Genomic DNA, 22,053 nt, shown 5'->3' with positions numbered 1-22,053 from the left:
TGAACTACGTTTTTGAACCACCTAACTAATCAAGTCACCTCTGAGAATATACCACTATTCCCGAATAAGCAGCGAATCCCACACTGCACTTGCGAACCGGCTTGAAAGCTCCCCGAATCCCCTAAGTAACTCCTCGAATGATCCTATCCAGGATTCAAATGTAGCCTATCTTATATTTGATCTGGACTCTTGCAGGATTCGCCGCGCGGCGAAGCGGATGGCCAGTCCTTCGTGTTCCCGGCCATCGTGGAGACGAGTGTCAGCAGTCCGACAGCCGTGGCCAGCGGAAGTGGCAGTATCGGGAGCACCAACCTGAGTCTGAACGCCAGGAGGAGCAGCAACCACCTCAGCTTGTCGACGGACCGGCGGAGTTCTCTGTACTGTGATACCCTGCATGCCGGCGACTCCGGCATCGATTCGGTGCAGGCCTCGCCCTCGCCGAACGCCTTCATAGCTCCGCCGGGCGTTCACAACCTGCCGCTAGGCCAGACGGGCGGCGGGTCCTGCCATGTGTCGCCCACCAGCACGCCCACCCAGGGATCACCCAATTTGTCCTTGGGGCGCAGGAGCATGCGGAACAGCATATGCGTGGTGCCCAGTGGCAACGGGCGGAGGAAGTCGAGCGCCCTGCTGCATCCGGATCACGCCCGACTATTCGCCCTGCGAATGAAACATGCGGCGGCGCTGGAGCGGGCACAAACCTCTCCGGATCAGACCTCCATCGAGGACGCCAACGAGTTCCACGACAATGGACTGGCCACCAACCTGCGGCTGTGCTCGGCCTCCTCGTCGACGACGTCGTCGCTGACATCCGTGGCCGCGGTCAGCCTGGGCGGTGCCGGTGGTGCGGGTGGTGCGAACACTACCTCCTCCGGCTCCGCCTACGCTGTGGGCGCGGCGGGCGTCCAGCAGCGCGTCTCCGATCCCTGGCTGCAGCCGCAATCCGATCGGGAACGGGACTCCCGGCACGACGGCAGGCGCAGGTCCTCCACGATGACCGCTCGCTACTCCCTGTTCGATGCCCTGGACCTGGAGTACGTGCTCTTGAGGGCCGCTGCCCGCGGTTCCGTGGGTCCCTACAGCCTCAGTGAGTCCATGCACAAGCTCACCTTCACGCAATCTTTGGCATTCCCGGCCCTGGCACGTGGCCTGGCCACCAAAAGGCGGAGGTCGGCCACGCACACCAGCTCACGGCCCCTGAATCCCCATGAGTCCGGTCTGAATACCTGCGCCAAGGTGGTCACCGCCGTCGTCCTGGTTGCCCTGTCCTTCATGGTGTTCCTCATCGTCTACAAGTTCGTGCGGACGTGAGGTTTGCTCCTGGCCCCGTCGCCAGAGCTCCCAGTCACATATCAGGCCAACTACGGAGCGGAGGAGGGGTCCACATCGTCCTCCATCATCTCGTCGGCGGGCCGCAGTCTGGGCAAGCACATGTCGGGGTTCAGGAGCAAATTGGGTCTGCGTCAGGCCGACTTCGAGTGATCCTTGCGAAGATCCTTTGAACGGACATTAAAGCACTGGTCGCCAACATTTGTATGAAACTCTAGGGATTACATATTTTCCTCGAAAAGTACCTATGAAAATCGTTTCGTGTTGGTAAAAAACGGCTGACCAGTGAAATTTTTGTGATAAACTATCAATGAAAGCAAATTTTTCCACAAAAGAAACCCCAACAGTGGAGCATATGTAAGTTAATGAAATAACAAATTAAAGGCTTAAACATTTAGTAAAAACAGCTTCAAGAGGCTTGCCAGAGTTTCATCAAATTTATAATATACTTATGAATAATATTTTTTTATAAATATAAAAATCGCAGCTCGCATTTCCTAGGCTCCTATTTAGCGAAGATTTTTGAATGGAATTCCAAATCCAGTTTCATTGTTTGCAGTTGAAGTGCCTAACTAATTTTAAACAAACTACAAATTACATTAATACTCGCTTAATTTTGTTCTCTTCTTAAAAATCGAATTTAGAAATTGGCAGCTGCTTGGAAACTAAAACTGCTTATGCGCTGCAGTAGTCCAAATAATTTTTCCAATAGATAAACTTTTTTGAAGGGAAATTAGAAGTGGTGGAGGAATTTGAGAGGACATATGATTTAATATTGATTTGGAAGCATTATTTTATATTACAGCACATTAATATCAAACAAAGAATTAATTTCCTTTTAACTCATAATTTGTGATTATTTTTTTATTATTATTATTCGCTTGTATGTGGGAGCTTCAAAGTCAATTAAAACCCATAGCAACTGGCTATTATTTTAACCTTATGCCTTACTCATTCGTTATCCTCACAAGCTCCAAAACACCATGTTAGAGTTATATAATTGGCTTTAGTCTTAAGGATCAGGAAAATTGGCAGGCGAATAGGAACTACAAACGAGATACATTTGTACTGAGTTGTTGAACGGCTAGATGATATAGATGATATATAATATGATATATATATGGAAATCCAGGCATATTTAATTAACATATTTATGGTAGCTATATATAGTTATACAAGCAAATATATATGTATATGTATACATGCATTATATATCTGTATATGGGTGTTTATAAATGTATATCTAAGCGGCTTAAATGTGACAAAGCACTTGCTGAAATACCACAAAAAAACTCTCTACTCTTAACTTGCTGCCTTACTTTCCTCTAGTGAAAATAGTTGAAAATAACGAAAAGATATTAACAAAAAAGCCCCGACTAACAAATTCTTCATAAATTGCTGCCTTACTTTCCTACGAATACGAAAAAGAAAAAATTTAAATCGAACTAAACCTTTTGAAGAAACCTTATTAACTAACTCTCAGAGCTTTTTTTTCCTATTTCCTCTACGAGCTTCGCCTACCAAAAGAACCTAAAATGTGCAAAACAAAAGCAGACACGTTTTATATAGAGTAAAGAATTATATACTAAATGTAAAGTTAAATATACGATATTAATATTAAAGCTGACTAAAGGATACACATTTTGTTGCATAAGTATAAGTTATTCCTTCCCTATTCTTGCATAAATTCGCATTATTTCTATATTTGTCGATGGCATTCATCAATATTTATGCATAGTTTTACGACCTCTCCTTTTTTCATTACGATTGGTGTGCAACCAACTATGGTTAAATAAAAATTGCATATTAAATGTCACAAAACCAGAATGGAAAGATGAAATGAAAAACCAACTGTAACCGTAACTGAAGTAAGTTGAAACGTGCAACAATAAAACGAAGAAATTTTCAAATAAACCATTCCATTTGTGTTTTTCCTTTTTTTCCCCTATATTACTTTTCCCAATCGCCTTGGCGAGCATTAAATTGAAAATGTTACATTTTCAGCATCGCATTTATGTCTCGAATTACCTCTGGCTTCCGGGAATGGCAGATTACTAATTGAGACTGACGTGGCTCGGCAGGATCGAAGATAATAAGGATAATGTTAATTTCTTTTCATCACAAGCAGTTGGAAAATTCCTGGAACCATAATTGCTGCTAATGGAATCGAATTAAGAAAGCTCGTATCGAATTATAGACCCAAGTTGCAAAACAGCGGTTCTTATTTTTTGCAAAGAGACCACCAAATATTGATTATTTTCTACCACAACAAATTGTATTTTTAAATTATTTAAATTTAATTGATTTCAATTAAAGAATAATAATAATGCTTTGAACTGTTCAAAAATAGTCAATAGTCATAGTGGACGCCGCATAATGCGTAATTAAAAGAAAACAGTCAACAATTAGTTGTCATTATTATTTCAGCAGGCAGCTAAAGGTATATTTTATTAATCAAGTTATTCAGTTGAAGTTCATTAAAATTGCATGCCGTGTTTGAAGTGCCACTGATAATTGAATCCTCAGTGAGCTGGCATCGTTGCACATTTGCGTAATCGAACTGACGCAGATTGATCGGCCACGAGAACTTTACAAATGGCAGGAAATAAGTTGTTTTGGGAACTTTGCCCAGTTTGCCCAGTTGAAAATTGTTCTCAATCTCCACTTTCCCATTTAGCCAGGCAATCACAGTTGGAATTCGGGCAATTCGCAAAGTTATTCGGGCTTTGTGATAAATCGGGCTGTCGTCGGTTGTCTTTGGGGTAAGTTGCTAATCTAAATAATTAAACAAATCCAATTTGATTTGCCAGGGCAAATATGAACCAACACATACTCATGTAACACACATTCGTGTCTGTGTGTGTGTGTGTGTTGCCAACTAATTTATCCATAAAGGCCAAAGCGACTCCCCTGCCAGACGAAATGGAATGAAAACACTGGCTGAAATCAAGGCAAAGGACATTTGGCACAGATTGCCCGAACTAGGCCAGAACATTTGACGAAAGCCCGGCCGGATTAAAGGAGCTTGGGGCCGGAAGAGTCCATTGCCACATACACGCATATACACATATACCATACGTATGGTTTTCTGGGGGTCTGGTGCATAATTAAGCACGCAAACCGCAGAGAAGCAAAAATAAAAGCCCCAAGTGCAGAATCGGTCGGTGGCTGTGGACGAATCTATAACAAGGGTAAATACAATTTTCAGGACCTCCGATTGCTGCTGGGGCGTATACGTATTTTCATATATGTACGTATATTACGTATACGCAGCGTGTGACCAGTGAAGAACGAGTGCGTTACGATTGCCCAAATAATTGAAATGCAATTTTCCACCATTCTCCGCATGTGAAACGGACCTATATGATGACTTTCAATTTCCAGTTCTGCTTTTGGCCGCATTAAAATCTTTTAACAGATTCTGTTCGGATTCACTGAAAGGAAATTAGACACAGAAAGTAATTATTGCTGTATTTATGTATCAAATTTTAATAGTACAATGGCACGCTTATTAAGATAATAAATGTAAATGAGTCATAAATCAGATATTGAAATAAATATTAAATAAACAATAAGAATGTAAATACATACAGCGAGTACTTTTATGCCCACACTATTTTATGAGTGTATTTCTGATGCCGTCTGCGTTGTATTTGTACCTTTTGATACGCCCGGCCCTGTATATTTTTAGAACCCAAGGTTGTCAGAGCATCGGATGCTCATGCGGATGTGGATGATTTGAAAAGTGGTAGGCAACAGTTAGCAGGTGGGTGGTTGGGTGAGTGGGTGGTGCGGTTGGCTCGATTTTGGTGGTGCGGGGCGGGGCTTAAGCACACACGAGCCGCCGCCTTGAGAGCCAAGCCGCAAATGCACCTGCTTTATTTCGGTTTTGCCATCGCTTTGTGTTTAAACTTGTTGCAAATACGGGGCGCAGCTGCAGCGAGCATCTGTCGAGTCCTTGACTCTGACTGTGGATGTGTCCTTGCAGTGGGGCCTTGGGCAGAAATTGAAATTTTGTCGGCCTGCTAAAACGCTGCACAAGAGCAATATATTCCGTTTTTTTTTTTTTTTTGAGGAGCTGATATGTAGGCATCATGAAGTTGAAAGATTGCACCTCTACTTGAAACCGGGAATAAATGCATGCAATCAAAGAAGGCAATTACATGTGCATAAATTTAATTGTATCGAGGTTGTTTAGTTATGCCATCTTCAAAACGTTAAGCAGTTTTCAGATTCTCGGCTATATTTTGAAGTTAATTAGATACAAAAATTTCAAGATACTTAAGAACGTATTCCATTAAACCACTATGGGAAACTATCTACATTTATATATTATACATAAATTCCATTTAATTTGAATTGTTTATAAAAGTAATGTAATTTTTATTTAACCAGCAATATCTAAAATTGAACCACGCAATTTCAAAAACATTCCCTAACATATTTATTGGTTTACTGGCCAAATTTCAAGACCAGTTGCTAATCCTTAACGACTCCCAGTGGTCTTGTTTTGTTGACCTCTGAAATTATTGACCTGTACAATTTATAACCATGTTTCAAAATATTTTCAAGCTTGAAATTATTGAGCCTTAGCACAATTGTGTGTTCGTAACCTTTGTCAAAGGTCAAACTAAATTTGATTTAACTTTTAAATTGCGTACACGATGAAACCGATTCGCCTACAAATTTTGCGAGCGATGATCCACCAAATTGGATGATGGGGTCACTTTGTGGATGTGGATGGAAAATGCTACTGGTGTTATATAACCAGATAAGACCTTCTGTGCCGAAGCATTCGCAGACCTTTTACATTTCAATTAAAAATGATTAAAGATACACAAGGAAAAGGTTAAAAGGCGCGCATGCAGCACAAATTTGTTGCGGGCAAATAACTTTCAAGGGGAAAGAAAAACAACCAAAAAGGAAAAGTAGTAGAAGCCAAGCTGGGAAACTGTCACACACACTCGAGCAAACGCAAACAGATAAGCAGTTCAGATTTTCCTTATGTATATATATATATGTGTATGTATTTTTATTATTTTGGCAGCATACTTTATGCAAACGTAGGCCGAAGGAATGGAGGGAAAACTGTGAGAGCATGCACCATGGAAATTATTTTTGCTGACTACAAAGTAAAGGAAAACAAATGCGGATAAATTTTTTGCCGCTCGGGAAGAAAGCTCGAAACTTCAGTGCAGCGAAAGCCAAAGGAACAAGGAAGGAATCGAACGGAAAGCGCGTGCAGTGGGTTTTCCCCCGCCCCAACGCAATGGGAAAAATCCCAAAAAGCGAGGGGGGCGAGGGGCAAGAAAAGCGACACAGTGTCTGGATGTCGACGCATGTTGCTGCCTTCTTACATCCAATTCCCTCGTTTTTGTTGCCTTTTAACAATTCTTTTATGATTTCCGTAATAAACTAAGCAAAGGAAGAACCCTTAAGGGTAATAAAGCTTATAACAAATGCAACTAACTAATACAACTGAACTAATTACATAAAATAAGTTAGGAATTTTCAAAATTAATTTCTTCTTATTTATCAGTTTTCACTGATTTTTAGATTTTTTAATTGCAGGTGCGATTTTGTGGGTTTCTTTTTTCTCTAGACGGAAATAAACTTTAGCAGCCGCCGGACATATCCGCAATTTCAATCCACAATCCATAAGACTCCCCCCTCTGTGATATTTCCATTTTATTCTCTGTGCTCTTGGCTAATGTATTTTGTGCGCTGACCTTTGTTTTAATGAATTTTAAATTTAATGCATACGCTAAAACGGGCAGCTTAATCAGCACTTGCCGGGGAACGACTATGTGTCAATTCAATGGCGACGTGAGCAAAAAGGAGGAGGAGGAGATTCGGGCGGGTCCAAGTTCGGCCTGCGACTGACAGCTAATTGAGCCCAGCCTGCTGCCAGGCTCCTTTGCTCCTCTGCTCCTTGTGGGCTATTTTACGGCCTCAAGGATCCAACACAAAAGCTGCACACGCACACACCTGAGGCTGGAACTGAAGCTTAACCTGAAATCGGCCCCGATTCCCAGTCACTGTCCCGACTCCCGACTGCCCGCCCACTCTTGTAAGACAATTATGAAATGCCTTTTTTATAGTCCTATTATTGCCGGGGTCCTGGGACTTGCAGGACTCGCAGAAGGACATCGTGCTGCCGGATAAGTGCGGCGTACAATCGGGCTTTGTTATATGGCCAAGATCGCTTTGTCTTGGCCTGCCGTTTATTAAAAATAAACGTGCGTGAGGCTTGTGTAAGAATGTCCTTTTTTGCAGCGAGAAAACAAATTTTCCACTCCTCCAAGTGATTAAATTTAAAATGTTTAGAAAAAACGAACGCACAAAGTGTTTCGTGAAAGGTAATTGCTCCTAAGAAGCTTAAGTATCTCTTTCTTTTAGCATACAATTTTTCAGCGAATTAAAGCTCACTCCTTTTATGACCATTTCGGGTTACCAATTTAAGCTTGTACAGCAAAATATATATAATGTTGTCGACTGGCAACATGTATGAAACGAAGAACAACTTCGGGGGAAACACAAAAATTGAGTTTTAAAAACTTTTGTTTTACAAAAGTTAAATAATATTATAGTTTAAGGGTATGTAACACAAAGAATATATGTAACAAACACCAATTCACCCACTTGTTTTTCTGGCTGTATGAAAATATGCTTTGATTAATTCCTCATAAAAAAAACTTCCAAAATTGTTCAACATAAAACAAGCACTGAAAAAAAAGAGCAAAGCGATGATTTTGAAATATTTCTCACATATTCTAAACATAATTCACTTAAAAATAAATTAAAAATAGTTGTAAGTTTATTATGAACCTCATTCCAATTTGAAATTACCGTTATCCCACTTTTTGATGTTGGCAACCCTAGAACACTACTCGGTATTCCAGGGGCACATTGCGTACGGTCACACTGCTTGGCGGCTTTGAGTTTGCACGACTAATTCAACACAAATTTATTAAATACAGTGTAAACATGCAGCATGAGCCCGAAGATCAGACTTTTCAACTCCAGGCACTGGAGATCTGTGAGCCGGATAGCAGTTTTGACCCCCAGAAGCCGCCAGAGTCCGGGGAAGAGTACCTAATGCACATGTTCTACGAGAGGAAGCGATGTCCAGCTGTGGTGACCAAAAGATCATCCAAAATCAGGAATAACACGGGAAATACCACTTTAGAGATGTTGGACAATGTAAGTTCGGCTTACTCTCCACTGAACAGTTACTAACTAACTATGTTTTAGCCCGAGTTGCCTCCGTTCAAGTGCCTGCTGCCCACGCCCGAATGGCGGGATGAGCAAGTTAAATCCTTCCAAGCAGCCCGCTCCCAGGTCCTAGTTCTTCGTAAGGAGTTGGCCAACAACAACTACGACCAGTCCGGGGAACCACCTTTGACTTCCGACCAGGAGAAATGGAAGGAATTCTGCCGGAATCAGCAGCCCCTCCTGAGCACCCTGCTCCATTTGACCCAAAACGACTTGGAGCTCTTGCTGGAAATGCTCAGCAAGTGGCTGCAGGATCCCAACACCACGGTAGACCTTCTCCACGATGTCTGGCTGGCTCGCTGGCTGTATGCCACCTTGGTCTGCCTCCACCTTCCACTGGAACCTCACGTGTTCAGCACCCTTCGATACATCGCCCGAACCTGCATCCATCTGAGAAATCAACTTAAGGAGGACGAAGTGCAACGGGCAGCTCCCTACAACCTACTACTAACGCTCACCGTTCAGGTTTTCGCACAGAATGATTTCAAGGATTACATATAGGTATCATATTCCCAGTTTAGAAACCACTAATTTAAGCGCAAATTCGACTATTTTGTTAACTAAAAAGCCAAAAGCTACGCTGGTAATTTTGTTTATATAATTACTCTACGTTTAGATACTATTTTTATAGTTTTCTGTGGCTGAATTATATTCTTTTGGTTAGAAAACAGATTTATTTATGCATATCAATCAAGAGACAACATATTGTTAATGAACCTAAAAATTAGATCGTAAAACATAAAAGTTTAAATATAAAAGTAATGATAATATCTTAATTTGAATGAAGAAGTTACCCATTTAACCCATGTACACAAGTCAATTATTTCTGGAAAATGTACTGAAATGTGACCATTTATTGAAAATATCCATTGTTTTCCGGGTTGCAACATAAGTCTTTTAACACCAAAGGTTTTCTTAAAACATAAGACACAAATAATTTTGCTAATTTATTCAGTAAGAAGGAAACATGCGCCTGTAGGCCTGGCATATATCGCAGCTGTTGTGATGCTCATCCAAAGGAGAACTACAGCTGGACAAGTGGCTGCACTGCGTCAGCGAGGAACTCTGGCTAAGGCTACTTAATTGCGTTGTGCTGGAGCAGGAGGACAATCGCCGTTCCTGCTGTTTCTGTTGGGCAGGAGAGCCAGCTCTCCAAGCGGCGTAACTGCCACTTGGACAACAATTGGATTGCCTCCCATGACACACGGTTTGCTGCTTTCGAGGCTGATCCAAATGGCCCAGGCAACGGCTCTCAACGTGGCGATTGACAGGAGGAGCAGAGTACTCCCTGGAACTGGAGCAGCTGCACACCTTTTTCCGATCCTGCGTGGTCAACTGCGCAGATAGCTCCACCTTGGGCGCCAGGATACCCGGAAAAGCAGGCGTCGCCTTCATCAACAGCTGAACATTGGAGCTGTGGGCACAGCTCAGGCGCGGAAAAGTGGGTTGCATCACATCCGAAAGACTGCCCACGAAGTAGGCCAACCTTCGGCCATTCTGCCAGACGGTTATCTCCAGCTGTTCAGCTTTCAGTAGCTCGTGCATCTCCTCCAGGCAGCCCACGCTCTTGAAGTATCCCTCCATCGTGAACTGATCGTGGCACAGCATCGGAAAGCGAGGCTCCATGGGTCCAGTTCGAAAGTAGTAGCCCAAGGTCTTGATGGTGGCCTCCAAATATCCGTGTGAACAAAGCCAAACACCGGGACAAGTGAGCTGAAAATGGAAGGAGCCTTGATGTCACAGGTACACTTCAATCGACATAGCCACAAACCGCATGGAGCTGCAGATCTAACTTTACGTAGAATCTCTTGTGGGACATTTGCTGCCTGATCCTAAGTGAAAGTCTGCCGGAAAATAGCCAACTGCTTGGGGCGGGAATCGAGAATTGGGGGGCGAAAGCGCATGGTTCTTTGTTTTGGAGCCCACTGGTTGCCGGGGCAGCGGTTGAAAGTGAATTTCAAAGTCGATTACTGGTCGATAACGCAGGGAATTTTGATTGATAAGCAAAAGAGTTGAAAGTGATGTGTATAGAATGTATAGTGTAACTATACAATGTGAAGAGTACTTAAAGAATTGAATAGTTTTTGAATTAATTAAGAAATAATACAAAAATATGATAGTAAAATACTAAAAAAAATCTATTTTAGAATAATTAGCTAACTCACATTTTTCCATGTTTTCATTTTCTATAGCTTTAACTACTGATAATACGGCTTCCGTGGGAACAAAGTATTTCTCACAGTGATAGCAGCAACCGATAGGAAATCCCGACCACAATGTGCATCACTAGTCACAGCAATAGTAAACAGCGGGCACAGTCCACAAAGAAAACCATTGCCGCCGGTAGAGATGGCTGCAGTTTCGGATATTCCAGTGCACCTGCCCAAGCTGCTGGCTCTGTTCAAGACGGTGGTGCCCAAGCTGGTGAACAACAAGCACAAGGGACAGTACGGACGCATTGGAGTGATCGGTGGGTCCCTGGAGTACACCGGAGCGCCGTACTTCGCGGCCATTTCCTCGATAAGAGTGGGCGCTGACCTGGCGCATGTGTTCTGCCATTCAAATGCGTCGGCCATTATCAAGTCCTACAGTCCCGATCTTATCGTGCATCCAGTGCTAGACTGTGTGGATGCAGTGGAGAGAATAGCGCCCTGGTTAGAGCGACTTCACGTCGTTGTGAGTAGCCCCCCCCCCCCACCTACATACGTATATGCTACATTTATACAATTAAATGCTAAATTTAGAATCGTTAAGGTTATTGGACCTGGACTGGGTCGGGAGCCGGGCATCCTGAAGACGGCATCCAACGTACTCAAGCTGTGCATGGACACCAAGAAACCAGTTGTCATAGACGCCGATGGACTGTTTCTGCTCAACGACAATCTGAATCTGATCTGTGGACAGCCGAATGTCATACTCACGCCAAATGTCATGGAGTTCCAGAGACTGTTTGGCGAGGATGACCAGGCGGCGCGCCAGAAAATGTCCCTCCTGGGAGCCGGAGTAACTGTCCTGGAGAAGGGCGCCAACGACAAGATCTATCTCCCTCACTGCAACGAAGTTCACTCAATGCCTAGCGGCGGTTCCGGTCGCAGGTGCGGTGGACAAGGTGACCTGCTCTCCGGATCTTTGGCCACCTTCTTCTCGTGGTCACTGCAGTCGGGTGAACCCAATCCCGCCCTGGTAGCTGCATGTGCCTCTAGTTACTTTGTGAAAAAGTTAAACGCGGCTGCATTTCAAAAGTTTGGCCGCAGCCTACTGGCCAGTGACATGGTCAATCAAATACCCAGCGTATTTCAGACCGAGTTCGAAAACAGCGATCCTCAATAGTCATTTACTGGACTTTGAACTAATTCCAGCTGTTTGTTTTTTAAAACAAGGCGACCATTAACCGAATTTTCAATTATCGTGGGATTTTTAATGTCTTTAACAGAGAACATATTGGAATGGATAGAAATGTTATGGGAATTTTTTAATTGCATTTAAACAACGTAAGAACATCTGGTTCGTTAATTTGAAAGCTGCATCTTGTTACAGATAAAATGTTTCGGCATTCATAATAAAACCATATTGATTCAATTTTAATAAACCGTTTAAGCATGACTTCTGTTTTAATAAACAAATAAAATAAAATAAAAGTTTTTTTTAAATGTATGTAGGATAATAAATCATAAAAAAGAAAATAGATTTGATATAGATTATTTTAAAGGTATTGGCGGGAAAAAGCTAAGTCGTCGGTTCCGTTCGGTTGTTGGTGTTTTGCAGCACTGGTCTTCTCGCGAGCGGCATTTCCACGTCAGGTTTATTATTGTTTTTTTGGAATTTATCAAGCAGTGAAAATGCTCCTCAAAAGACTGCCTGGCTTTGTAACACTCTGGGTCGTCCTGCAGTTAGCCGGAGCTGATTCGCCCGAGGAGGAGCAAGGCGTTCGCTACGCAAACCGCTGCGAAGCCTGCAAAATCCTGGCCACCGAATTGGAAGCTCGACTTGGAGAGACCGGCAAGTCGCACGACGTCATCGAAATCGGATACTCCGTTGACGATGTGAAGCCCAAGAAGCGCACTGAATACCGGCGCAGCGAACTGCGACTGCTCGAGTCCCTGGAGAACGTGTGCGAGCGAGTGTTGGAGTACAATCTGCACAAGGAACGCTCTGACAGCACGAGATTCGCCAAAGGTATGTCCCAGACCTTCCAGACGCTCCATGGCCTTGTGGACAAGGGCGTCAAGGTGGATCTGGGAATACCCTACGAGCTGTGGGACAAGCCCCCGGTGGAGGTCACCCAAATGAAGACCCAGTGCGAAAACCTACTGGAGGAGTACGAGGAAACCATCAGCGAATGGTACTTTAAGCACCAGGATGAGAAGTCACTGAAGAAGCATCTCTGCGAGGACCATGTGCTCAAGAAAAAGGCCGAAAGGGAATGCCTCAAGGAGCAGCTTGCTCCTCCGGAGGCTAAAAAGGCCAAAAGGGAAAAAGCCAAGGGCGACAAGGAGGAGCTGTGAGCCAAATAATCCAAGTATATCCTAGGAATCCCTACCATATTGTAATTCCATGTCGAAAAATGTAGATGTAGTGCAGCTGTTGTCGATGCAATTTTTAAAAGTAACACAAATTTTAGTTTTTGAATGAACTCAAGCATTGACAAACTAAATGTAGTAGTTACTTAAATTCCAATGATCTTACTTTTTTTCGAAATGGAAATCATTTTAAGTTTTACCACCTATAGAACAAAGCGAAAAGTGTTTAATTAGCTTAAGTGAACTCACTATGTCTCTCAAGCTAATCTGTATAACTTCCACAACGACTGAGCCACAGAATGCTACTGAAAGTTTCGCCTGGGGCCATTGGCTTATTGATTTCGGCCACGAATTGGGGTCGACAATTAAAAGTTGACTGCCCTCAATGAGGTGGCCAGTCATAACCCCCAGCCAGAAATTCAGGTGTTCATGCCATGTCCATGTCAATAAATGAGATTTTGCGCATTTTCTAGGAACCTACGGCACTGAATGGAAGAGAGTTATCCTTAAATACATGTACATTTTATAACTAACATTTAGTATTTACGATTAAATATAGATTATCTGTGCATACACATTTTGATTTTACTGGGGCACCTAATATGTCGTTTAAAAGGTATCTCGTCGCGAAACCTTTCAAAGTTTAAAAACAAATTATTTTGAATATACCCAATTTGCATTAAATGAGTTTGTTTAATTGTCTGTAATAAATACTTCGCGTATATTTCAAAGTAAAAAATATTATTATAATTAGTATTGGATTTTCCATCATTAGGTTCTAATTCGAAATCACTACGGGTATCTTTTAGTCGTGGAGTTTTCCCGCCCAAACGAGTTTTGTAAATTCAGAATCTAATTCGCAGTGGCGGGCGAAAGAACCCCTAGTTATCCATAAGCTTAGAGCTTCATCACATCCCAAGGATCGTCCATATAGTGCAGGATGGCTTTGTCGTGCAGTCTTTCGCCAAAAACCTCCTTAAGCAGGCGTAGAACGCATTCCTCAATGAATGCCACCTGATCCTGGGGGCAGTAGTCATCTTGAGCGGAATGGGCCATTGTAATGGCCACTGGAGGAACTGGCAGGCGCTGTAAGAAACGCTTGAAGTTTGCAAAGTACGTTTCCAACTCTTCGGCGATGCTGATGTGGTGGGGCAAGCCATTATTATCGGTGGTGCTGCCCGAATCGAAGATCAAATGCCAGTCGATTTCATCGTCTGGATATTTCTCCTGCAGCTGATCGGCCAGTTTCACAATCTTGGCGTACACTTCGGGCGTGACCACGGTCTCGTCCGGCTTTTCCAGTCCCTCGAAATTGCGCTCCTCCTCCAGATGCCAGAAAATCGTCTTCAGTGCATCCAACTGAGTCTGTCGCCTCTCTGCCGTGGCCAAATAATCTGCTATAGTAGCCGTGCCCGACTTCTTCACCTTCTCCACGCTTTCGAAGTGGAAGATCTCCTTTAGCTGATTGTAGCAATCGGCATCCTTGTATATTTCCAAGAAGGGGTTGGAGGTGCTGAAAAAGTCGAGGTCTATGTCCAGCACGAATCCCTTGGCGTCCTTCTCCGTTAGGAATTCGTTCGGATTGAGGCTTTCGTTGTCTGCATCGTGAACCTGCAGCTCCACGCTCTTGGCATCCTGCAGATCCTCCGTAGTGCAGTAGTTGCCGTCGGCAATAAAGTAGTCCAACGGACAGTCCACTCCAATGCGATCGTCCTTTTGTCCAACCTTAAAGTCGTGCCTGCCAGTGGGCAGCTGCTGGCACCATGAGTTCTTCAGCCACACGACGCGGTTGAAATGTCCTAAGAGCAAGTAATATAGCAATAAGTTATTATTTTACACTAATTTCTATAAGAAAATGCAATTATAGCTAATTAATGTCATTAGACTCATCACAGTTAATAAGTTTTTGGTTTGAAATCCTTTAAATGTAGAAAGGAATCTTTTTGACAACAGTACTCAATGGATATTTAGCAGTTACTAAGAGATAATCTTTAAATATTAAGTTCTTAGTAAAATTAGACCATAGAACTTTTTTATTTGTCCTTTTACATTGTTTTCTATTTCTAGAAATAAAATAATAGCATTTAATATTATATTTCTATATAATATAGTTCTCTTCGATTCCCCATAGAAATCCTCACCTGCATAAAGTGTGGGCATGATCCAGTTCTCGATGCTAAGCTCATTTAACATGGTTTCCTTTTGGTAGGTGGAACTGGCGGCAATGTGCCGTGGAATGACCAGATCCGGATGCGAGTCGAAGTGGACAAGGGTGTTGTTCTGCAGCGGAAGGTGGCGGGTGGCAAAGCAGCGGTAGATGAACTCCAGCACATCGTTGTGGTAGTCGACGATAAAGACGGGGATGCGCTGGAAATGCCTTGGGCTGATGGTGCCGCCAATCTGGACGATGCCCTCGCCATCATCCTCCTCCTCATCAACGCTCTCCTCGCTATCCTCGTCTTCCTCCCGATTCTCCTCCTTTTCGTCTGCAGTCTTTTGTCTCTTTGTTGGCGGCGCCTCTTCTCCCCCACCCGCCGCAACCCACTCTCCCGAAGTCGGCTCCCATTTCTTCGAACTTTCGGGACTTTCACTTGGCGATAGTTTTTTTAGAGCAGCCGCGGCACTCTCCTGGTCCAGCGTATCCGATTCCATTTCCCTCGGGATTACTTTGACTGTACAACTGGGTCCTTAGCACACTGTTCAATTACTTGCACGGTAAGCAGACTTAATTTCTTTTGTATTTAATATTTTGGGGGTCTTTGACCATTAACAGCTGTTTGGCAGTGTGACCAGATTGCTGTCTAGCACAAGTTTCCCGTATTGCTAAAAATGGTAGCCCTATAATAAGGTCACATTACATAGGACCCAACTATCGATGTATCGATTAAAGTTGTGTCCGTTTAATTTAAAAGTTTTTTCTACACATTTTCCATATATTGTACCTTATTTTGTCAATTACTTGAGACGTTGAGTATTTTTTGATATAACTTAAAATAAATTTGATTTTTTAAAGCATTCGCTTTGAAATCTAGAATCTAGAATGTAGAATCTAGAAAATGTTAAAAATGTTAAAAATAACAAAATTTATTAAAAACTAAAAAAAAAAATATTTTAATATTATCAAAATAGTACACCTATTTCTATATTCATATCACTTTGATAGTGGTAAACGAAAATAAGAAGTAAGGAGAGAGTATCTCATAGTCGAGACACTAGGGAGTAACCTTCTTCTTGCGACTCTCGTGCAACCAAGGAAAGATTTGAATTTCAATTTGCAAGTTCTTGAAACAATTTTTCGAACAGCAGTGTTCATTAATTAAACAGCACTTTATAAGCTCAGCCAGCACACGAGCTCTTTGCCATCCGCAATCCAAATGTCTCACACTCCCCTCCAGCAACTCGCCCCCCCCCCCCACAAGACCCTTTTATCCTCAACCTTCGGCCCACCGGCCACCCACATTTCAAGGTTACTTCAGATTTGGAGACTTTGCCTCCAATCAATATTCCGTGTGTATCCGCAGCTTGGACGCTGGCATAATGCGATTGCCATCGAGCGAGTGATGGGGGGCGGGGGTCGGGGGGTGCTGAGCGGCCTCTGGAGCTTTTAGCCCCCAAAAAGCTGGCCCAGCGTTCCGCCCACGCTGCGCAGAAGCTTTTCATTCATAAGTTTTTATTATATCTGTACATATGTAGTAGGTATATATTTGTATATCTATGTGTATATATATACATTTGCATTTGCAGCGGAGGGAATCGGACGCCCACATGGCTGATTGGAATGCGTAAAACACTGCCGCTGTGTGTGTGTGTGTCTGTGTATCTGCGAGTTCGACTTTGTATCTGTATCTGAGCGCTAGTATCTGCGTTCGTCTTTTTCGCCCTTTGCAGCTGGTGGAAATGAATGGCGCGGCTCGGTTGTCTGGAAAAGCGCCGACAGCGCTGCTCGGGCGTTGGCGTGCAATGTTTCCGCCGTCGAGCGTTATCAAAAAATATAACTGTATATAGACTTTTGTGGGTGTCCCTGTACATACATAGGCGACACTCTTCTTTTATTACCGTTTACATTTTATTTTTGGCCAAGTTTTCGCGTGGGCCGAAACACCCTCGGTGGCGTCCATTACGCCGAGTACCACGTTGCCATGTAAAATCTTTACTACCACGATATCTTAATTAATCCGTTTAGGATTGAAGTCTGCTCTCGTTGAAGTTTTTCATTTCATTGCCGTACAACTACAACTGCATCACTAGAAACTAGTAATAAATAGTACTTAAAAATTCACACATTTTCTTATCAAATTGTTACCAGTATAAGTTGATTTGCTGACCAAAATATTATGCTCAATTATAGGTTTTAGAGCAGTAATCAAGGACGAAGATTCCATGAAAGATCTATATCTCCATGTTACTTATGTTGACCGCCTAATTATCGAGCTCGCTGGCACACTGAGAGAAATTGTTTTTGATTGGGGGGCTTTCCCCAGCCCTTATAACGCAACGGAAGTGCCAACTTCGAGAGCATCGGCCCCTTAACTCGATCAATTGGCTGCAATTTGGCTTCTCGTTTTTGTTCTTGTATCAATTACAGCAGCTCTGCGCTTTCTCTAGCTGTCGCACCCAATTCTCGCAATTAATTTGCCTTCAGCTTGACCCTGGAGGTCAAACACTGGCTCGCATTAACCTTCGTTGGCCCCTCCGACGAATCAATTGGGGAAGGATGGCACGGATGGGCGATGACAACCACGATGACGATGGCAAAAAAAGGAGGAGGGGGGTGGCAGGAATTTCTACTCTTGATTGCTCTACTTTAAAATGAAATCCTATAAAGTAAACATCAAAAAAAGATACAGATTGATTGAGATTCTAGATATTACTTTTAGATTGCCACTCAAAAATACAGTAATCAGATGAACATTGAGATATTTCAATATTAAAAAAAAATCTTTCTTCTCCACAACAACTTTTAAACAACGTTAAAGAATTTATAATCTTTAATCTTTCGCTTATAATCACAATTGAAGCACATAAGCTTTAAACTTTAATACAATCTTAGAAAGCTTTTATGCAATATTTTCATTCTTTTAGTGTTAACAATCTTAACCGTAAAGTAATTAATATTTAAAATATTTTTACTTACTTAGTACTTATTCATACTAAATCGTAGTTCTTTCCCACGTGATGTCTTCAAACACATGATCTTGACTAAGTGATGAACAATGTTATTTACAACTTTTGCAATCAGTAAGCCGGTAAAGAAAGTGCAGAAAATTCATTGAGCAGCCCCCGAATGACGTCAACAGGATTTTGAGTCTGGCGTAGGTGCCCCATTTCCCTGTAGCCCTGTGAATTTTATTTTATTTTATAACTTTCCCCTTTGGAAGGAACACGTGGCACCGGCTGCTGTTTAAGCCACCTTGAGTGAAGTGGCCAAAGTGAAATGAGTCAGTGGGCCCGACAAAACCAATCCCAAAAGTGAGTACAACCAACGTCATTCGCATTCTAATTCGGTGAATAGGTAAGTCGTTTGGTCAGGTCGCCGTTTGTTTCGTATCAATCGTAACTTTTGCTCGCGTGGGCGCTCAAAGCCAACAGATTCTTTCACATCTGCCGTCCCGACTCGTCATCCTTTCTTCTTTTTTAGCGTCCGGTGCAGATCTGATTTTTTAGACATTTTTTAGCACTGGAAACAGATACTTCCCAAGAGGATTCACATTCTACAATGACGAATTACTTATCTTCAGATGAGGAGGGATATCAGTTCGTATATGGGATGAATCTTGGATTTCTTGTCAATCTATGCATGCTATTTGATATATAATTATAATTATCAAATAGTATTGTAAAACGAAAAACTTTAATTGCATTGTTGCAGAAATGTTAACTTATATTTATATTTTGTCATAACTTGTTAAATTCGTGTTCATTTATTAATGTCTGTTTTAATCAAAGCTATTATTAAATGATAATTTAATTTTTTATCACCGTTTTTGGCTACCAATTTGAACCAACACTTGTCTGGAACGACGTCATCGGAGTGCCCAGAATCATGGAGATTGGGAACATATGTATATATTGAGATATTGAGAATCTGTGAGATACTTCAGCCTCTTCGCTCTGGTCAAACGTCAAACGCACATTGATCGACGATTGTTGATCGACCATTGTTGATTCTAGAGACCCGTGGCGCCCACCGACATCCGCTGTTCATATGGGCGAGTGATTCACAGAGATCTCGCGGAACGGAACTCTGGGGGCTGGACATGGATATATGGATGTGGGCTGGATTCGAGAACCCAATTGCGAGTGTGAATGCGAGTGTGAGTACACACATTTCAGAACGGGCGAAACGGAAACATGAATGGCAGATAAGCGGACGCGCCAATTCTTAATCCCATTCCAGTTGTTTTAGGTCAGTAAAGCAGAATGCAAAACTAGTGTGGGAGAATGCCGTTGAGCTAACTAACTGCATTTAAGAAATAATTATATTGCTTCAGCTAGTTAATAAACGTCCAAATTATTAGAAGGCAATATTCATCTCGTAGCAATAATTATCCTATACTCATATGAGTTTTGTAACTATGAAAAGGTTTCAGCACAGCGATAACTAATAACTTGCTGGGAAATATCTGTTAGAAAGTATACGCAGTTAATGGTCTTTCTTGATAACAATGAGTGGAAAAATAACACCAGATAATGAATAAAACCCTGCAAAGCTCATATAAGTAGTATCGCACATTGCGAATCACGATGATCCATATTTCCCCCATTTCTCAGAACTTTTCACTCATTCAAGCCGATATGGCTATGACTGATCTATACACGCACCATATAAAAACACTCGGGAAAGCGTCATCATCTTCATATTGATTATACGTGGGGTCTGATAATCAAGGTAAAGGCCGTAGCTTGCGCAATTTAGATTGACAATCGTGAGGTGCAGAAATTTAATTGAATTCTTCACTTTCGACATCAGTTTCCTGCTAAAACACAGATAATGCCCCAAAGTGATTCATTGAGCTATACAAGTGGGTTGGGTATTCCATTTTGGCTGCGAGCAGACTTTGAACTTGTGTCATCGAAGAATGGAGCCCGGAGGACGACCGACCTTGGCTTCTACACTGTCAGAAATACATATATGTATCGCCAAGGTCAGCCCACCAAAGACACTTGGAAGGCGCAATTGAGCAGCCTTTTGAAACAGCTATCCAGGTGCTTACTTCTAATTTCTTCATACTTGAGTGATACACTGACAGTAATTATGTACAACTTTCGATGAATACAAAAATTAATGGTAATATGTGTGTTTACACTTTTGTGTTTACTGAAGCGTAAATAAATAAATGCTTAAATGATTTCATATTATAACAAATATTTCTTAGTATTATATATAAATATATATATATATTTTTTGTGTGTGTTTTTATTATTAAAGAAATCCTTTTGAAGTACGCATGTTTTCTTTGTATTGAGACTGCTGAAAGAAAATGTAATTTATTAAAGAGCCGCTCAATTTTTCCCTGTGCACTCCCTTGCAACATTCCGGCTGGCCTCCCACGCGCCAGGGCCGAAAGCAGAGTAAAGTCCTGGGGAATAACGCCCTTGGAATCTCAGGAGCCGCGTGCCAAGACGAAAGTGAGCAGCGAGAAATGCGTGGGCTGAGCATGGATTTCGTATGGCCGTTTCTTTCCCTCGCCGACTGTCTCCCTCTCTGTCTGCTTGGCTTTCTTTATTGCTCCAACGGTTTTCGCTGCTGCGTGGGACTTTCATTCATGAAAATTGTGCTCGAAAGTCGTTCGTTCGTACATCTGTATATAGTAGCACGTTGTGATGGGCCTTACCTAACGGTATATGGTGTGTATGGGTGTGCGTTTTATGTAAAGCTAGTGCAACGCAGGCGCAGCAGGAAGTTTGTTGTTTGTGGAGAAATTTTTGCACGCGCCGCATATCCTTGAAATTGTCCTTCCATGCGATTTCTGTATGGGTACACACGTATATCCTTGTGTGAGTCTCTTCTTTTTGGGTGTAAATATCAGGGTCATGGTTATAAAATTAAACATTTCATCGAGTCTCCAATATAACTGGCTCTTGGAGGAGCATTTGCGCAGGAGCTTTCGTTAGAGAGTAGACAGCGACTCCATTGATGATTCCGATTCTTCTGGGCTCCGTAATTTCTTATCTGTCTAAATTAGTGGTCCATTAACTTTTGCACTCTAGTGAAGTGAAATGTTAACCGCGCTCTCGCAAAAAGAGAGTAACAATAAAGTAGGTTCCATCGCGAAGGGTAAGGTGGGTGGTGGTGGGAGTAGTGGGAGAGTGAGAGAGAGCTAGTTTGGATGGCGAATTCAATGAATCAACACGAACACACGCATTTTACTTGCCACACGCATACCACAGCACAAAAATATCAATGAACTTTACACAAAACTTTGGGAGCGTATGCAGCGTGGAGAAATAGTCAAAGTGCCAAAAGAGTGCGGGAGAGAAAGGCAGGTGGGAAATTTGAAATACGAACCCAGTTATGAAATAATTATTTAACATACGGGAAAATATGATTATTTAATATATTTAAAAAATTTTATGTAATTTATAGAATTAAAACAAAGTCTTTACTTTATCTAAATTTTATTCAGGAACTCTCTTTGTATTTACTTTTTTCCCCATTTTTTCTCCTTTTTTAACCGAGCAAATTTCCAAGTGGGTCTGTGCCTGTGCACTGGCTCTTGCTCACCTTTTGGAGAGTTGCTCTTCTCTCCGGTTCGCGTACCTGTGTGCGCGGGTGCGTTCTTCCTTTCATTGCGTGTAACGGACTGTTTGTTTCGAAATAGTAATTCCCAAATGTATTTTTTTAAACGAGAAGGCAAAAAGATTCAATATTTTATAAGTTATTTCTTAATACTGCGCCTAACAAATACAATATTGTTATTGGGTTTCG

The 22,053-nt window shown here is 42.3% G+C and overlaps 6 protein-coding genes and 1 long non-coding RNA gene across 11 annotated transcripts in view; 4 read left to right on the top strand and 3 right to left on the bottom strand.

Annotated features, from left to right (window-relative positions):
* The window catches only part of CG14082 (uncharacterized protein), a 33,595-nt gene extending 30,390 nt beyond the window's left edge, over positions 1-3,205 (top strand). For 2 of the 3 annotated variants that reach the window (NM_001144498.2, NM_001275106.1), the window contains exon 5: positions 196-1,743. In NM_001144498.2, the coding sequence (NP_001137970.2) occupies positions 196-1,311 (1,116 nt within the window). In that variant the 3' untranslated portion in view covers positions 1,312-1,743. Of the gene's footprint in view, positions 1-195 lie in introns of all 3 variants that reach the window. The other variant, NM_140836.2, reaches the window with a different exon arrangement.
* A 5,017-nt stretch (positions 3,206-8,222) lies between these two features.
* Gem2 (Gemin 2) lies at positions 8,223-9,463 on the top strand. 2 transcript variants are annotated; one of them, NM_001275105.1, is made up of 3 exons: positions 8,223-8,242; positions 8,310-8,532; positions 8,584-9,463. In NM_001275105.1, exons 2-3 carry the CDS (start codon positions 8,317-8,319, stop codon positions 9,103-9,105), a joined length of 738 nt encoding a protein of 245 aa, NP_001262034.1. In that variant the 5' UTR covers positions 8,223-8,242; positions 8,310-8,316; the 3' UTR covers positions 9,106-9,463. The 2 variants fall into 2 exon arrangements, with proteins under 2 accessions (NP_001262034.1, NP_649092.1); NM_140835.4 differs by having other exon boundaries at positions 8,231-8,532.
* Positions 9,464-9,521: 58 nt separating this feature from the next.
* Positions 9,522-10,587, bottom strand: CG14079 (uncharacterized protein). Its single transcript, NM_140834.2, has 2 exons — positions 10,376-10,587; positions 9,522-10,317 (listed from the first exon to the last, which is right to left on the bottom strand). The coding sequence occupies exons 1-2, from the start codon at positions 10,421-10,423 to the stop codon at positions 9,556-9,558; spliced, it is 810 nt and encodes a 269-aa protein (NP_649091.1). The 5' UTR covers positions 10,424-10,587; the 3' UTR covers positions 9,522-9,555.
* A 289-nt stretch (positions 10,588-10,876) lies between these two features.
* Naxd (NAD(P)HX dehydratase) lies at positions 10,877-12,187 on the top strand. Its single transcript, NM_140833.3, has 2 exons — positions 10,877-11,280; positions 11,359-12,187. The coding sequence occupies exons 1-2, from the start codon at positions 10,954-10,956 to the stop codon at positions 11,932-11,934; spliced, it is 903 nt and encodes a 300-aa protein (NP_649090.1). The 5' UTR covers positions 10,877-10,953; the 3' UTR covers positions 11,935-12,187.
* A 181-nt stretch (positions 12,188-12,368) lies between these two features.
* CNPYb (Canopy b) lies at positions 12,369-13,696 on the top strand. Its single transcript, NM_140832.4, has one exon. The coding sequence runs from the start codon at positions 12,444-12,446 to the stop codon at positions 13,107-13,109; it is 666 nt and encodes a 221-aa protein (NP_649089.2). The 5' UTR covers positions 12,369-12,443; the 3' UTR covers positions 13,110-13,696.
* A 129-nt stretch (positions 13,697-13,825) lies between these two features.
* On the bottom strand, positions 13,826-15,916 carry MESR6 (Misexpression suppressor of ras 6). 2 transcript variants are annotated; one of them, NM_001275104.1, is made up of 3 exons: positions 15,266-15,916; positions 15,146-15,187; positions 13,826-14,923 (listed from the first exon to the last, which is right to left on the bottom strand). In NM_001275104.1, the coding sequence occupies exons 1-3, from the start codon at positions 15,774-15,776 to the stop codon at positions 14,022-14,024; spliced, it is 1,455 nt and encodes a 484-aa protein (NP_001262033.1). In that variant the 5' UTR covers positions 15,777-15,916; the 3' UTR covers positions 13,826-14,021. The 2 variants fall into 2 exon arrangements, with proteins under 2 accessions (NP_001262033.1, NP_524154.2); NM_079430.3 differs by lacking the exon at positions 15,146-15,187.
* A 1,694-nt stretch (positions 15,917-17,610) lies between these two features.
* lncRNA:CR45386 (long non-coding RNA:CR45386) lies at positions 17,611-18,003 on the bottom strand. The gene has a single exon (NR_124997.1). It is a non-coding gene; the product is annotated as a long non-coding RNA:CR45386 (long non-coding RNA).
* Between the last annotated feature and the right edge of the window lie 4,050 nt (positions 18,004-22,053).

This window comes from Drosophila melanogaster, chromosome 3L (assembly GCF_000001215.4).
Source record: "Drosophila melanogaster chromosome 3L".
Taxonomy (NCBI): Eukaryota; Metazoa; Arthropoda; class Insecta; order Diptera; family Drosophilidae; genus Drosophila; species Drosophila melanogaster.
Note: the sequence above shows the minus strand (reverse complement) of the source record. Positions and strands in the feature narration are given on the sequence as shown.

Excerpts from the sequence above, each read along its gene's own strand:
- MESR6 (NM_001275104.1), bottom strand. The coding sequence starts at position 15,776 with ATGGAATCGGATACGCTGGACCAGGAGAGTGCCGCGGCTGCTCTAAAA. Across the intron at positions 15,188-15,265 it reads CATGCCCACACTTTATGCAG|AAATAGAAAACAATGTAAAA; the intron begins GTGAGGATTTCT and ends TTTTATTTCTAG. Across the intron at positions 14,924-15,145 it reads ACAAATAAAAAAGTTCTATG|GACATTTCAACCGCGTCGTG; the intron begins GTCTAATTTTAC and ends ACTTGCTCTTAG.
- CG14079 (NM_140834.2), bottom strand. The coding sequence starts at position 10,423 with ATGTCCCACAAGAGATTCTACGTAAAGTTAGATCTGCAGCTCCATGCG. Across the intron at positions 10,318-10,375 it reads TAGATCTGCAGCTCCATGCG|CTCACTTGTCCCGGTGTTTG; the intron begins GTTTGTGGCTAT and ends TTCCATTTTCAG.
- Gem2 (NM_001275105.1), top strand. The coding sequence starts at position 8,317 with ATGCAGCATGAGCCCGAAGATCAGACTTTTCAACTCCAGGCACTGGAG. Across the intron at positions 8,533-8,583 it reads CTTTAGAGATGTTGGACAAT|CCCGAGTTGCCTCCGTTCAA; the intron begins GTAAGTTCGGCT and ends ACTATGTTTTAG.
- CNPYb (NM_140832.4), top strand. The coding sequence starts at position 12,444 with ATGCTCCTCAAAAGACTGCCTGGCTTTGTAACACTCTGGGTCGTCCTG.
- Naxd (NM_140833.3), top strand. The coding sequence starts at position 10,954 with ATGGCTGCAGTTTCGGATATTCCAGTGCACCTGCCCAAGCTGCTGGCT. Across the intron at positions 11,281-11,358 it reads TAGAGCGACTTCACGTCGTT|GTTATTGGACCTGGACTGGG; the intron begins GTGAGTAGCCCC and ends AGAATCGTTAAG.